This window comes from Channa argus, chromosome 6 (genome assembly GCF_033026475.1).
Source record: "Channa argus isolate prfri chromosome 6, Channa argus male v1.0, whole genome shotgun sequence".
NCBI classification, from domain to species: domain Eukaryota; kingdom Metazoa; phylum Chordata; class Actinopteri; order Anabantiformes; family Channidae; genus Channa; species Channa argus.
In genome coordinates, this window is record NC_090202.1 from 3,184,203 (window position 1) to 3,199,566 (window position 15,364).

At 38.8% G+C, this 15,364-nt stretch overlaps 1 protein-coding gene across 2 annotated transcripts in view; it reads left to right on the forward strand.

The window, feature by feature from the left end:
- Nucleotides 1–1,882: 1,882 nt before the first annotated feature.
- Nucleotides 1,883–15,364, forward strand: part of pipox (pipecolic acid oxidase) — a 30,162-nt gene continuing 16,680 nt past the window's right edge. For both annotated transcript variants that reach the window (XM_067506467.1, XM_067506468.1), the window contains exons 1-3: nucleotides 1,883–2,061; nucleotides 7,373–7,521; nucleotides 12,787–13,000. In XM_067506467.1, the coding sequence (XP_067362568.1) occupies nucleotides 1,888–2,061; nucleotides 7,373–7,521; nucleotides 12,787–13,000 (537 nt within the window). In that variant the 5' untranslated portion in view covers nucleotides 1,883–1,887. The remainder of the gene's footprint in view (nucleotides 2,062–7,372; nucleotides 7,522–12,786; nucleotides 13,001–15,364) is intronic.

Sequence of the window (15,364 nt, forward strand, 5' to 3'; positions counted from 1 at the left end):
TACTTCCTGCTTCACACCAGTCACCTCATCTACTCTTCGTTCCCTTTCATTTTCCTCGTTCATCAACTCTTCAAAGTTCTCCTTCCATCTTCCCATCACACTCCTGGCACCTGTCAATACATTTCCATCCTTATCTTTAATCACCCTAACCTGCTGCACATCCTTTCCATCTCTATCTCTTTGTCTGGCCAACCTGTACAAATCCACCTCTCCCTCTTTAGTGTCCAACCTAGCATACAAGTCCTCATATGCTCTTTGTTTGGCCTTTGCCACCTCTATCTTCACCTTACGCTGTATCTCCCTGTACTCCTGTCTACTCTCTTCAGTCCTCTCAGTGTCCCACTTCTTCTTAGCTAACCTCTTTCTCTGTATACACTCCTGAACTTCCTCGTTCCACCACCAAGTCTCCTTGTCCGCTTTCCTCTTTCCAGATGACACACCGAGTACCCTCCTACCTGTCTCCCTGATCAAATTAGCTGTAGTAGTCCAGTCATTTGGAAGCACCTCCAAACCACCCAGAGTCTGTCTCAGCTCCTCCCTGAAAACTAAACGACATTCTTCCTTTTTCAACTTCCACCACTTCGTCCTCTGCTCTGCCTTAGTCCTCCTTATCTTCCTCACCACCAGCATCATTTTACACACCACCATCCTGTGTTGTCTGGCTACACTCTCCCCTACCAATGCTTTACAGTCACTGATCTCTTTCAGATTACATCGTCTACACAAGATGTAGTCTACCTGAGTGCTTCTCCCTCCGCTCTTGTACGTCACCCTATGTTCCTGCCTCTTCTGAAAGAAAGTGTTTACTACAGCCATTTCCATCCTCTTTGCAAAGTCAACCACCATCTGACCTTCTGCGTTCCTGTCCTGAACACCAAACCTGCCCATAACAGTCTCATCACCTCTGTTCCTTTCACCAACATGTCCATTGAAATCTGCACCAATGACAACTCTCTCACCTCTGGGGATGCTCTGCATCACTTCATCTAACTCACTCCAGAATTTCTCCTTCTCTTCTAACTCACATCCTACCTGTGGGGCATAACCACTCACAACATTGAACATCACCCCTTCAACTTCCAGCTTCAGACTCATCAACCTGTCTGATACTCTTTTCACCTCTAGAACATTCCTCACAAAATCCTCTTTCAATATAACTCCTACTCCATTTCTCTTCCTATCTGACCCATGGTAAAACAACTTGAACCCTGCTCCTAAGCTTCTAGCCTTGCTACCTTTCCACCTGGTCTCCTGGACACACAGTATGTCCAACTTCCTTCTCTGCATCATGTCGATCAACTCCCTAGCCTTCCCTGTCATAGTACCAACATTCAAAGTCCCTACTGTCAGTCCTACATTCTTAGCTTTCCTCTTCTCTCTCTGCCTACAAACACACCTTCCTCCTCTTCTTCTTCGTCTTCGACCAACAGTAGTCCAATTTCCACCGGTACCCTGTAGGTCAACAGCACCGGTGGCGGTCGTTGTTAACCCGGGCCCCGACCGATCCGGTATGGAAGTCTTTGTCACGATTCGCATGTTTGATTTGGCATGTGTTTTACGTCGGATGCCCTTCCTGCCACAACCCTCTTTATTTATCCAGACTTGGGACTGGCACAAGAAGACACTGGCTTGTGCCCCCTTGCGGTTGCATTCTCAACAGGTCTTCTTAAGGTAGTCTATAAATAAATAATGACAATATTGACATTTTGAATTATATTTATTTTTATATTATATTTTTTATATTAAATTATATTTTTATTTAGAAAATATATTGAGACATTAGTAATGTCACCATTTCATGCATCCCTGGCAGACAATACTCAGGGCAAAATGTCCTCATATTATCCTCCACTGTGAAGGGGCGTTAACTGTTTCCGTTCAGTGAAAATGAGTCAAACTCAAGACTGTCCACACGAAGTCTGCTCCACACTACCACTACTTACAGTTCAAATGTCAACTGAAAGGGAGTATGACTGCATTGTAATTGGGGCCGGAGTCCAGGGCTCCTTCACAGCCTATCAGCTGGCAAAAAATAACAAGAAGACTCTTCTGCTGGAACAGGTATGCAACACAAAGTTTTTATGTACAAGCACTGTCAGGAGAGGGGACACAAACATTCAGACATAGTAAATTAATCTGGGTGGTGCACCAGTAGACTTAACATCTTAAAATTGATTTTAAGCTACAATAATAAAAGCCTGTCTCCACGTTAGTGTGACTATGATCTTTGAGAACTAAGCTGCAGTCACCAGTGGGCATTAGTTTATAGCTATGTCAAGCTTCTTGTGTCCCATTCCATTACCCTGCATGTATTTACAACTTAGATTCATTCACATCAGAAGGGACAAAAGTTTTTAGGAATTTACATTTTATTTGTGTGTACCTGCCTGGATTACCTATGCAAAACTTTTCTGCTTTTCCTAAATACATACAGTGGGTGGTGCTGTGTGCAGTAGTATAGACTAAAGTTCAAAGTCCTTGGATTAATCCATTTGGGATGTGTTTGTGCACTGTCTATACACTATTTGTATGTTCTGAGCCCCTTTACAAGACACACCTGCATTATAAAATTATGTAAAGATAAAGCCTCTGTCTTTACAGTTTCCTGTCATTTCATATTCAATGTGCTGTTTTTTTTTTTTTTATTGATCTAAAATGTAATTGCTGCATTTACTTTCTTTCATTCTCCCTCTATATAAAACTTGCTTTGCCATAAATGTGTAAAAAAATTGGTAAGAAGAAAGACAAAAACACAAAATAATAATAATAATAAATGTAATGTTAACCAGACTTAAGCAAGCGTAGACTTACTGTAAATCAATACACACACACCACCATGCATGAAGAACAGGTATCAAAGTCCAAAACAAGCTTGAGTGAGTAGGCAAGCACTTACCAGTAGGTAAAGTTAATAAATCCACGCCAATCCAAAAGACAGATAAGCAAGAACAGGAATGCAAGTATTGACAGAGCTCAACACTCTGGAAACACTCTGGTCATGTAACAGGAAAATTGGTCATTTATACCAGCAAGTAGTGATGTTACACTTGAAGAAGACAACCTGACACAACCTGACATGCCTTGAAAGGCATAAACATCCAAGCCACATCACACTTGTATCAGACAGTTGCTGTGCTGGTTTTAAATACAAGATATACTTCTCATTCTGCTCATTCAGAGTTTATTCTATTTTAAAAGTGATCCATTCCTATAATACACAATAAACAAAATAAAAATAATGGAAGCATACATTTCTTCTATTCTGACCAACTGTTTCATAATTTATTTTCCCTTTTATGTAATACCAATCATTGGCCAGTAGATGTCGCAATTTTAGTTGTTTTAAACACTTGAAAACACAAAACAACTTTCAACACAGCTGCTTCATATAGAAAGTTGCTTCATATCTGTACTTCAGAAAGCTTTGGTTTTCCCACCTCTACTAGTAGGTCAATAAGAGAAAATGTAACTTAGGGTACGTAGGGACAGAGTCGGGTGACTAGACACAGCTAGAAAGTCTGGGGTTATTTTGGTCCAGAAGGGAAAATGTGCAAGGGTAGAGGAACAGAAAGGACAAATATAAACTGACAACGGCAAGGATATCTGTCACAACAAGCTTTCACTGTTTCTGTTATATGTCTGAAGTGTAAGCACGGGAAGAAATGCTATGATTGACATTATCGTAAGATGTTATTTTAAGAAATACAGATCCAAAATCTAGCTTAGAAGCCATGTTGTAGTACAATCATTTAAATGTATTAATTATAGCCACAAAAGTAGATTTCTGTTACTTAAAAAAATACATTGAGCGGGCGATTTATTAGGTACATCTCAGCACAATGCAACATAAGAAACAACAAGAACAAGAGGCTTACTGTCGTAAGCACAGCAATACAGCAAGAATTTACAGTGCATATTCTGTGTGTGTGTGAGTGTGTGTGTGTGTGCTCTAAGTGGTCCTCCTGAGTTTAGGAGTTTGATGGCATGTGATTAGTGAGCTTTTCACATCAGATTGGTTAACAGGACCTCAGTTCTAACGGGAAAAAAAAACCTCCAGCAGCAGAGTTTATCACATAAATACCAATTGGTCACTAAATGTACAAACCACAGAACAAATAAGTCTCTCAGACCTTCTGTCAAGGATTTGTTTATGGTAGGATGTCACCTAAGCTGTTGCAGTCACACATCTCCATCCCATCAAGGGTGATAAGTTAGTAGGTCACAGCAACTGTACAGGTGCTAGAGCATGCAAAGTCCATCATTGTAAAAGACTGTCGTGTAGTACAGAGCCAAGTAGATTCAGAGGAGATTAAATTACTCAGTAAGGGAACTCAACTACAATCTAAAAGTATCTGTAACTGTATCATATGGATGCTTTTCTTGATCAAGATGGAATCTTGATCATGGAAAACTGCATGTCTCCCTATTTTATAGAAACATCCCATATTTATTTCAAAGAATCACATTAGTCATTACCATGAGCAGGCTGGAAATTAGCATGTCTAATGCTGGAAACTCAGGAGATTGCCAAAGAACACAAATGGCAGATTTGCTATCAGAATGCACCACTGTTGACCTATTGTGGAATACACTGCTTTGGTCCTTTTTCTACCCTGGAAGGATGCAAGAGGTACAAGTGATGTGGTTGCCTTTTCACATGCTTTAGCACTCCAGCTATCCACACTAAAATGCTGGACTGCCTACAGAACCCTATAGCAATGGCCTGTGTTATTTCTTTGCAATAAGACAAGGCAGTACGTGAGTGTGTTTAGAAAAATTTTGTTGGAGCTAAAAATGAATTGAGGAAAGCTCTAAATTCTTCAGAAGAAGTGTGACTTCAACATGAATGCTCCCTATACTTTAATGCTTCAGAAAGTCCTAACCACCTGCTTAGCATGAAGACTTAAGTAAGCCTACCAGATATTGTCGGATTCATAAAAAAGGACATATATAGACAAAAGGAGTTGGGTCAGTAGTGGAGCCACATATTGTTAACATTTGGGATTTATTCTAACCCCACCACCAAAAAACAACAAACACCCTAACTTTATAGTAATCTTGTGGCGACGGTGTCGCAGGAAGGTAGAGCTGTTATCCACCAATCCCCCAATTGTTGGTTCGATACTTGGCTCCTCTGGTCACGCGTCAAAGAGTCCTTGAGCAAGGCACTGAACCCCAACTTAGTTGCTGAGGGAGGGTTGGACAGCTGCATACCAGTTCCCCCATCAGTGTGTGATTGTAAGTGCAAATGCGTGAATAAAAAAAAAATTGTTTCCTTCTTCCACCTACGGAACATTGCCAACATTGGGAGCATCTTGTCTCAAAGTGATGCCGAAAAACTAGTCCATGCATTTGTTACTTCTAGGTTGGACTATTGCCTACTTTCCCTACTTTAAGGATGCCCCAGTAACTCCCTATTCAATTCAATTCAATTCAACTTTATTTATATAGCGCCAATTCACAACAAAGTCATCTCAGGGCACTTTACAGAATAAAGTCAAGATTATAAAGATATATAAAGAGAACCCAACAATTCCCCCTGGAGCAAGCCATAGCCAACAGTGGAGAGGAAAAACTCCCTTTAACGGAAGAAACCTCCAGCAGAACCAGGCTCAGGGTGGACGGCCATCTGCCTCGACCGGTTGGGGTGAGTGGAAAGGGGAGAGAGAAAAGAACAGAGCAACAAAAGCAACAACAAAACATCTGGCAGATTGGTAGGATCAGTAGCTTCACGCTGGAAGACACACAGCTTCAAAGCCGGGGGACACCTGCAGAAAGGGACAGAGAGAGGGGGACAGAGGAGGACAAAGACAACTACGGGAGAGAACACACAGAGTTAATGACATACAGTGGTGACAATTGCTGGATGAGAGGAGAGATGATCAAGAGGAGGAAAGGAGCTCAGTGCATTGGGGGGTGGGTCCCCCAGCAGTCTAAGCCTATGGCAGCATAACTATAACTAACTATATGCTTTATTAAAAAGGAAGGTTTTAAGCCTAGACTTAAAAGTAGAGAGGGTGTCTGCTTCCCAAATCTGAACTGGGAGCTGGTTCCACAGCAGAGGAGCTTGATAGCAAAAGGCTCTACCTCCCATTCTACTTTTGGAAATTCTGGGAACCACAAGTAGGCCTGCATTCTGAGAGCGAAGTGGTCTATTGGGATGATATGGTGCTATGAGGTCTTCTAAATATGATGGAGCCTGACCATTCGGAGCTTTATATGTAAGAAGCAGGGTTTTAAATTCTATTCTACATTTAATGGGAAGCCAATGGAGAGAAGCTAGTGAAGGTGAAATATGATCTCTCTTGCTAGTTCCAGTCAGCACTCTTGCTGCAGCATTTTGGATTAATTGCAGGCTCTTTAGGGAGTTACTGGGGCATCCTGAAAGTAGGGAATTACAGTAGTCCAACCTAGAGTTAACAAATGCAATCCCTAAACAGCCATTTATCCAAAATGCTACATATAAATCTCTGAACGGTCAGGCTACATCATATATAGAAGACCTCATAGCACCATATCATCCCAGCCTACTTGTGGTTCCCATAATTTCCAAAGGTAGAATGGGAGGTACAGCCTTTAGCTATCAAGCTCCTCTCCTGTGGAACCAGCTCCCAGTTCAGATTCGGGAAGCAGACACCCTCTTTACTTTTATGTCTAGGCTTAAAACCTTCCTCTTTGATAAAGCTTATACTTATAGTTATGCTGCTATAGGCTTAGACTGCTGTTTTCTCCCTAGTTGTCTTTCTCCCTCTCCGTCTCCCTCTCTCTGTCCCTTTCTACAGGTATCCCCGGGCTTTGAAGCTGTGTGTTTTTCAGTGTGCAGCTACTGGTCCAACTAACCTGCCTGATGTTTTGTTGTTGCTTTTGTTGCTCTATTTCTTTTCTCTTTTCATTTTCCACTCACTCCAACTGGTCAAGGCAGATGGCTGCCCACCCTGAGCCTAGTTCTGCTGGAGGTTTCTCCCGTTAAAGGGAATGTTTCCTCTCCACTGTTTTTGCCTAGGGCTTGCTCAAGGGGGAATTGTTGGGTCTCCCTATACAGCTTTATAGTCTTGACTTTATACTGTAAAGTGCCTTGAGATGACTTTGTTGTGAATTGGCGATATCTAAATAAAATTGAATTGAATTAAAATATTGTGGTTTAAATTACTTTACTGCTCAAACAAATGCAAATTCAACCAGCTAATGCTAGCTAGCAGCTAACCACAGCTAATCCTAAAGTGATTTGGAGAAACAATAATGTTCTATATACATTACAGTGTATACACTTCCAACAGTTAAATATAACATGTTAAGATAAATGTGTACAGCACATTATCCCTAAATCAAATTATGAATTTGTACCAATTAATGTACTGGTCATATTTTATAGTTTGTACTGCCCCACACCCGAGGGAGCTCCCATGGCCAGACGCGCATAATCCGCAAAGCCTACACGCAGGACTTCTACACCCATATGATGGAGGAGTGTTATGTGCTGTGGGCTCAGCTGGAGAGGGAGGCAGGTGTCAAACTGTACAGGTAAGCAGCGACAGAAACACAGACAGAAAAAAACTATTTAACAGAATTTAACAAAAGCTTAACCAGGACATGGAGAATTTGATACATTCAAGATGTGATGTATTCACAAAACCAGCCGCTCAACCTACAAGAGACAAAATGCATGACTTTCTCATTAATAACACTATCATGGACTCACCCCATGACTGCTCCTGTGCTTTTTCGTGTGAAAAAGGGACTTTTTTCATCTCACATGCATTCGCAGTGCATGGAGGAATTTGTAAGTCGCCTGACATCTTCAGCTGAACTTGACATTTTCCTATCCTATTTTGTCTGAGTATTCCTGTTTGTTCTAAATAAAACACTGGCTCCTTATGGATGAGTCATGGACATGTTTTGAGGTAATTAGCCACGTTATCACTTTGTTCTCATGAAGCACAGTGCACCTCCCACTGCACCCACCAACAGCTCCTGATGGGTCTACATCGAACGCCATCTGTGTCCTAGGCATTAAAAAATGTTAAATCTCTACATCATGTTGGAAAATATCCAGGCAGGTATGAGCAGGGTCTGCAATTGCTTCTGTAGGTGCTTCTGGGACAGATGGAGAAATCGAAAAGGGTTGAAGCGCAGCTAAAATCTAGCCAGCCATGTTTTTTTTTCTCATTTTTTGCGCATATCCACACAATGAACTAGTTTGGGGTTTTTTTTGGTCATATTTATAATCTTTTATAGTGTACTTGTTGCTTTTGCTTTTTCCATTACACATAGGCAATGGTGATTTATAACATTACAGTGCAGTGGATATATTGTATTCAGTCATCTCACTACTAAGAGCAATGTTGAGGGCAATTCCCTATTACAGGGATGGTTAATAATGGTTATTAATGTTAAATTAATGAAAGGTATATTATTTCATGATCCACATCCTACAGTTGCTGTTTCCAGATTTTAGCTGTGCATAGTGACACTTCTCACTGAGCTTAGTGAGCTTGCACACACATGCACAGTCAAACTCCCATGTATATTTAGATTTATAATAAGACCCAAAAGAGGCGACAGCGAGGGGAGATTTTATGGTGAATGAGGGTTTTTATAAACAAAAGGCAAACAACTGAAAATCACTCCACGAGGAGGGCAGGAAAACACAAGTAGTAATAGCGATAACTAAATAACCAAAGCAAAACAGAACATGAATACACTAACCTAAATTATAGCCATGTTGGGGAAGCAAGGGAACTAACTAAGAAACCAGGGTGAAATGAACAGGGAAAAACAAACAAACAAACTAAGCATAAACTGTAGACTAACAGACAGACTCCCTTAACTCCTGCTAGACTCTTCAATCCTCAGCAGGCCCGCTGGTCCCTATTCTTCCCCAGGTTCGACTTCATCCTATCGTATTGCCCCGTATCTCAGAACAACAAACCTGACAGTTCAAAGACAAGGCAGACTATGACATTTGTGACCCTAAGGAAGAGACCATCCTACCACCTGTGGTGCTCGGGCAATGCAGTGGGACCTGGAGAAGAGGGTAAGAGACTTCAAACATGCTAGTCCCGTTCCTGTTGGTTGCCCTCCGGGATGTTTGTTTGTACCTGTGAGCCTTTGCAGCAGGTCCTACGGTGAAGGCACAACTCTCTGGGCCGAGTTTTGCAAGGCACTGGGTGCCTCTGTGCGTTTGTCGTCTGGGTTTTACCCCCAGACCAATAAACAGACTGAAAGACTCAATCAACAGATTGAGACAATGTTTGTCAAATAACTCTTTACCTTCATCTTTGTTAGGATGCTTGCCATTTGAAGCAGCTTACGGTTCCCAACCAACAGGCTTATTGCTGCCTTAGTGTGTTAGTTCAGTTTTGTTAGTAAGTTTGTTATTAGAGTGTGTTAGTTTAATCACATAGTTCGTTGTTGTTTTTCCTCTTGTAGGGCTGGGTATGAATTCGGTAATTCTTTCTTTTCTTATATCACTGTGCTTTAATGTTTTGTCCTTCACTTAGGTTTTTTTGTATGCTTTGCACCTCAGCTAACACTTTATTTTCTGACTCCCGGTATTTATAGCTGATTTCCTTGAAAATCAGTTGTACTCAATATGAACAAAATTAATATAAGGTAATTTTAAAACAGAGGAAAATACTTTATAAAAAGACAGCTCTGATTTTAAGACAAAATGTCTTTGTTTTGTTATTACCTTTATCTGTTCTTCACTATATAGTGTCTTCTATTAAATGTTATATAACATTGATTTGATCTTGTTTATGCTGTATACTGGGTGAGTTGCAGGCTCACATGTAGTTTGCAGCACTAAAAATTCCTTAGTGTTGTCTTTTAAACTAATGATTTACAAATTGAAAATTACCTCAAGCTAAAAATTTTAATCACTCAGCGTTATATACATATTTATGTCTAATTTCTACAAACAGGAGCAGTAAAATACAGTGGCGGTGTAACACATTTTCCATCCTAATTCATGCTACTTTTCACAGTAGTGCCAATACACAAGGAAGCAAAACCACAGCTTTATTATGAGTGTAGTTTAAAAGCCAAAAACTGCAGTGTTCTATGGATCGACTAGGACAGGGAAATATTGTTAAAATCAGTATTAGGGGTGCAGTGGTGCAGGAAGTTAGAGCAGTTATCCACCAATCTCATAGTTGTTGTTTTGATCCCAGCTCCTCCGGTCACATGTCGAAGTGTCCTTGAGCAAGACACTGAACCTTAACGTAGTTGCTCACAGTGAGTGTTGGCCAGCTGCACAGCAGCTCCCCCATCGGCGTATAAGTGTGTGTGTTATTGTGAGTGCGATGGGTTATTGTGAGAATGGTGAATAAGAAGCAGTGCTTTGACTGCCAATAGGTAGAAAAGCGCTATATAAGTGCAGACCATTTACCATTAAGGACACTGCACAAAGTGACAAATCAGAATAAGGCAAAATATGCTGCAAAAAAGTAAAATATTCAAACAATATAATTGTTACCCATGCTTAGTGTAACGTCCTTACAACGTCCTTTTTTTCCTGCAAATGTGCCTAGTTCAAACCTTTGTAATTTATTTTGTGGCTTATATTTTTATAACTTCCTGTAAGACAGATGTGTTTTTTTTTGCAAGGACAGTTTTGTCTGTGTTTACTTTGTATAGCTCTTACATTGGTTTGATGAAAAGGATAAGAAAAATAAACTATTATCAGACCACCAGTAAGGCTTCAAATTTCTGACTGGACCCTACTTAGCACTACAAAAAAAGCTGAGTCCTCCATTGTGTAAAACAAAATTTGCTACATTTTATTTGTCACAAAATTATTGTAATTTGTGATAATACTGAATTACTACCCAGCCCTACAAGAAGAACAACTGCATCATTTAAAACTTTTTTACATTTAGGTGTATTTAGAAGATGTAGACTCCTCTTTGAATTGAAGAATATCTTCTACTAGCACTTTTAATTAACTGCAGAGTTTGTGTACTTCTTCCACATCTGTTATAATTAATGAGAACTTAAGTACAATTCAGAGACATGCTAAAATCGTAAACCTGTTTTTATACATGTCCTTGAATATCTGCATCCACTATACATTCACACCACATGTAAGCCATCAAGTACACACACCTACACAATAGAGATTCATGTTTGAATAAATGTACATGTCAGTAAAACCAACTTGTGAAGGTTTCTACCTATAGTGTAACTAAACTCAACAACAAGCAGTGGCACCTACTGGACCCAATAGTGAAGTACACGTAATTATCCTTCATATTATATAAATTGCTCCTACATAATCTGTTGCTAGTGACTTTGGTCACTAACAGAATAAAGGCTCCCTATCAGTGAACCAGAACTCTATTGTTTAGCAGCTGTTATAAATTTGTATTCTGAAAGTAATGGTCCTCTGCTTGTAGTAACCTGCCACAAGCAAAGAAAATATGAACAAGGGTGGAGAGTTCAGGCTCACCATGTACAAGTAGGAGGGAGAAGTGAAAGAGAGTAAATTGGTCATAGATTAAATATGTCAAATATTGAAATTGAGGTCATTATTTATTTGTTACATTTATGTGTAATTATACATAAATTCAAAAATTGGCCACTACGGAAATAATGTGTACACACCTTTTTAAGAGATTCAAAGCTTAAGCCAACAAAGGAAATACCAATTCAAACAATGTATGTGATGCATTTCTCATACAATCTGTATTGTAGTAAGTGAAAAAAAAGAGTGGGAGGTACTGTGTAATTTTGTTTTGTTGTTTTGTCTGAAGTTACTATTGTTAAAATTATTTTTCTCTCATTAATCTATACTACCCCATAATAATTAAGTAAAAACAGAATTTTAAAAATGTCTGCACATTTATTTAAAAATTAAAAAAAAAACTGAATTATCACTTGTATATAAGTATTCAGACCCTTTGCAACAACACTTGAAATTTAGCCCAGGTGCTCCCAGTCTCTCTTGATAATTGCTGAGATGTTTCTACACTTTGACTGGGGTCCACCTTTGGTAAATTAAATTAATTAGACATATGGAAAGACACACACCTCTTTATAGAAGGGCTCACAGCTGACAATGCATAATGTCTTATAACAAAAGCCATGAGATCAAAAAAACTGCCTGCAGAGCTTTAAATATGCATGTTCTTAAATGATCTTATCTTATTTTCCCTTATGAATTTGTAAAAAACTGTGATGATCAGAGTTGGAAATATTCTAATACTTCATCTAATTTCTAATTAATTTTCAGAAAATAACTACGTAATTGCCCAGGAAATTAGCCACCACTTACGGGACCTGAAAAATAATGGGTTTCCTAAATCACTTTTAACTCACTTTGGATAAAAGCATTTGCCAAAGGACTAAATGTAGTTGTATTAGTGGTATTAGTAACTGTTAAAACCTGCAGAGAAATGATCTCATATTATATCCTAATTAATGCCATAAAAAATGTAGTCTAATGCAACATGGAGTGTATCCTGCAATAAGTGAGAGCAACATCCATGGTAACTGAAAACAACAATATGCTCAAACATTGTCTAAAACTTTCCAAATATATCAATAATGTACAGATATATAGTTATAAATATTAATATATATAAGTGACAAAAGACTATTTTCATGATTATCACAAGTATAAGACTAAAACTACATCAAAATCAGGTGCCAATATTCATACTGATTCAATAAATGTGTGTAACAGCTTTGTATTCTAACTGATTTTAAGCTGTAAAAATTAGTAATAGCTTGTCTGTGCTTACACTTGACCTTTCCTTTCAACCCGCTACTGATTTTGTCTTTCAGACAAACTGGACTCCTGGTGATGGGACCAGAGAATAGTAACAATTACCAGCTGATTAGAAACACCCTGCAAAGGAACAAGATTCCTATGATGACCCTGACCCATGACAACTTTAGCCAGCACATCCCCCAAATGAAGCTAGCTAAGGGATATGAAGCTGTGGTGGATATAACGGCCGGAGTTCTTTATGCTGATCGTGCACTCAGTACTATACAGGTACATTACAGACACTGAAGAAATACTTTTTCAAAACAATTGGGACACTGTGTAAAATGTCAATATGCAGAGATTTGTAAATAATCCAATAATTCCAAGATACTCCAAGACACTGAATTTGATAATCTCCTAAAAGAGTGGACATCTTTTCTGGAGATGAACGACTCTCTGTATACCAAACCATCAGAACTATGTGAAACAGGCAAAGCAGTACTCAGAGATAAAATATCTTATTCATTATATAAGAAAAAACAAGAACAAATACTGGAAAACAAACTAGAACAAAAGATTAAAGAATTAACAAACTTAAACAATAATGGCAGTGAGCAACCTAAATATGAACTGTTCCAATATAGCAACAATGTCAAAGATCAGGTAATTTGGTTTGAAGACCTAGGTAAGGAGACGGCAAGCGGATGTTCAACGTAAAGGGGTATTTATTATAAAGAAAAGAGTGAAGGTGAACACAACTAAAAATCACTCCATGAGGAGGAACAAGGATTACACACAGTGTAAACCAACAAAATAAATCCAAACATAAACCTAAAGTAAACAGTGTAATAAAGGAATAACCAAACCATAGACTAAAAAACAGACCAACAAAAACAGGAATCAAGCAGAGCTCAGAAACAGGAGTCCAAACCAGGCATAGCAAACCAACATGGAACAAAGAACACAGGATACAGAAAAAACTGGCAACGAACTGAAGGGAAAGACAGGATTAAAAGGACAAGGGAACTGGTGAAACAAATCAGTTCAAATTAAGTAAATTAATGAAGAAACCTAAACAGTCTAGGAACAGGAAGTGGCCTAGAAGGGACAACAAAATAAAATCCCAGAGCAGGAAATAAAGCTGGCAAAACACAGGGACAAACTAAACACAAGAACAGGATTGTGACAAACAACACAGGTAAATATTTAGCAAATAAACTCCAATGTAAGAAAGAAAAAGCAATCCCATCCATAAGGAAGTCTACAGGTCAAACTGTCAACAACCCGCTGGATATTAATAACATCTTTCAAAGATTCTACCGTAACCTATACTCCACTAAGGAACCAGACAGGGATGCCCACTGTCTCCGTCTTTATTTGCCATCTTTACGGAACTGCTAGCAGCAGCCATACAACAGAATGTTGGAATTAAATGAATCCAGGACACAACTTCACACCACAAAGTTAGTCTTTATGCAGATGACATATTACTACACTTAAAGGACCCCTACAGCTCACTAAAGAAAACATTTAGTATTATAAATGAATTTTCTGTAATCTCAAATTACACAATAAATTGGAACAAATACTACCACTCTCTGAAGATGCCTGGGAATTTGAAGCACAGGAACCCCCCCTTTCATTTCATATTGGCAACATTAAATATTTAGGCATTATTATTTCCCCCAGGATGTCAGAGTTTTTCAATACCAACTATACCCCTATATTTAAAAAAAAGGAAGACGATCTCAGACGCTGGACAAACAAAATCAAATCACTTGATTCACTAACATCTCACTTTTACTGTTACAACAAGAAACCTAGAATCTCACTATCAACATTACAAAAGAAAAAGTCCCAAAGCGGCCTTGAAGCACCTGATTTCCAACACTACTTCCTGGCAACACACCCAGTCAAATGGATTCAAAAGGTTAATTACAACAACTTATTAATAGACCTAGAACAGAATCAATGTACACCCATATCAGTTTCAGATCTCGCTTTTATGCCACAATCAGTCAAAAACTGAAGTGTTTTAAGACAATAACCATCTCCACAACTGTGACAGCCTGGTGGAAATCTCACAAAATCACAAAATCAACACTAGCACCTTGTAAACATACCCGAATATGGCAGAATCCAGACTTTGAGAGAATAGCCAATAACTTGAGAATAACCGATTTGTATCAGTTAAGACATTTAGAAAAGTATGGAGTTGGGAGAGAACAGTTCCTCCAATATCAAAAATCAAAATTCATAATTAAATCAAGAATAAATATACAACCCACTACAGCCCCTTATACTAACTGGCAAAATAATAAAAATAACAAGGTCAAAGAAAACTGTTATCTAAACTCTATAAAATTATATCAAACAAAGACTATATATTAACATTCCCAATAGCAAAATGTAAAAAACATCTTACTCTCTCCCCCAACTCTGATTTTTGGATAAATCTGTAACACTACCTTCTCCATGACCAGCAACACAAACTTACAACTTATACAGTACAACACCATTCACAAAACCCACATCACTCAAAGCAAAGCTTTAAAATGCGCTTAACCTCCAGATACCTGCTCACAATGCACCTCAGGTAACACAGATGATTACTTCCACGCCACTTGGGCCTGCAACCCGGCGCATTCTTTC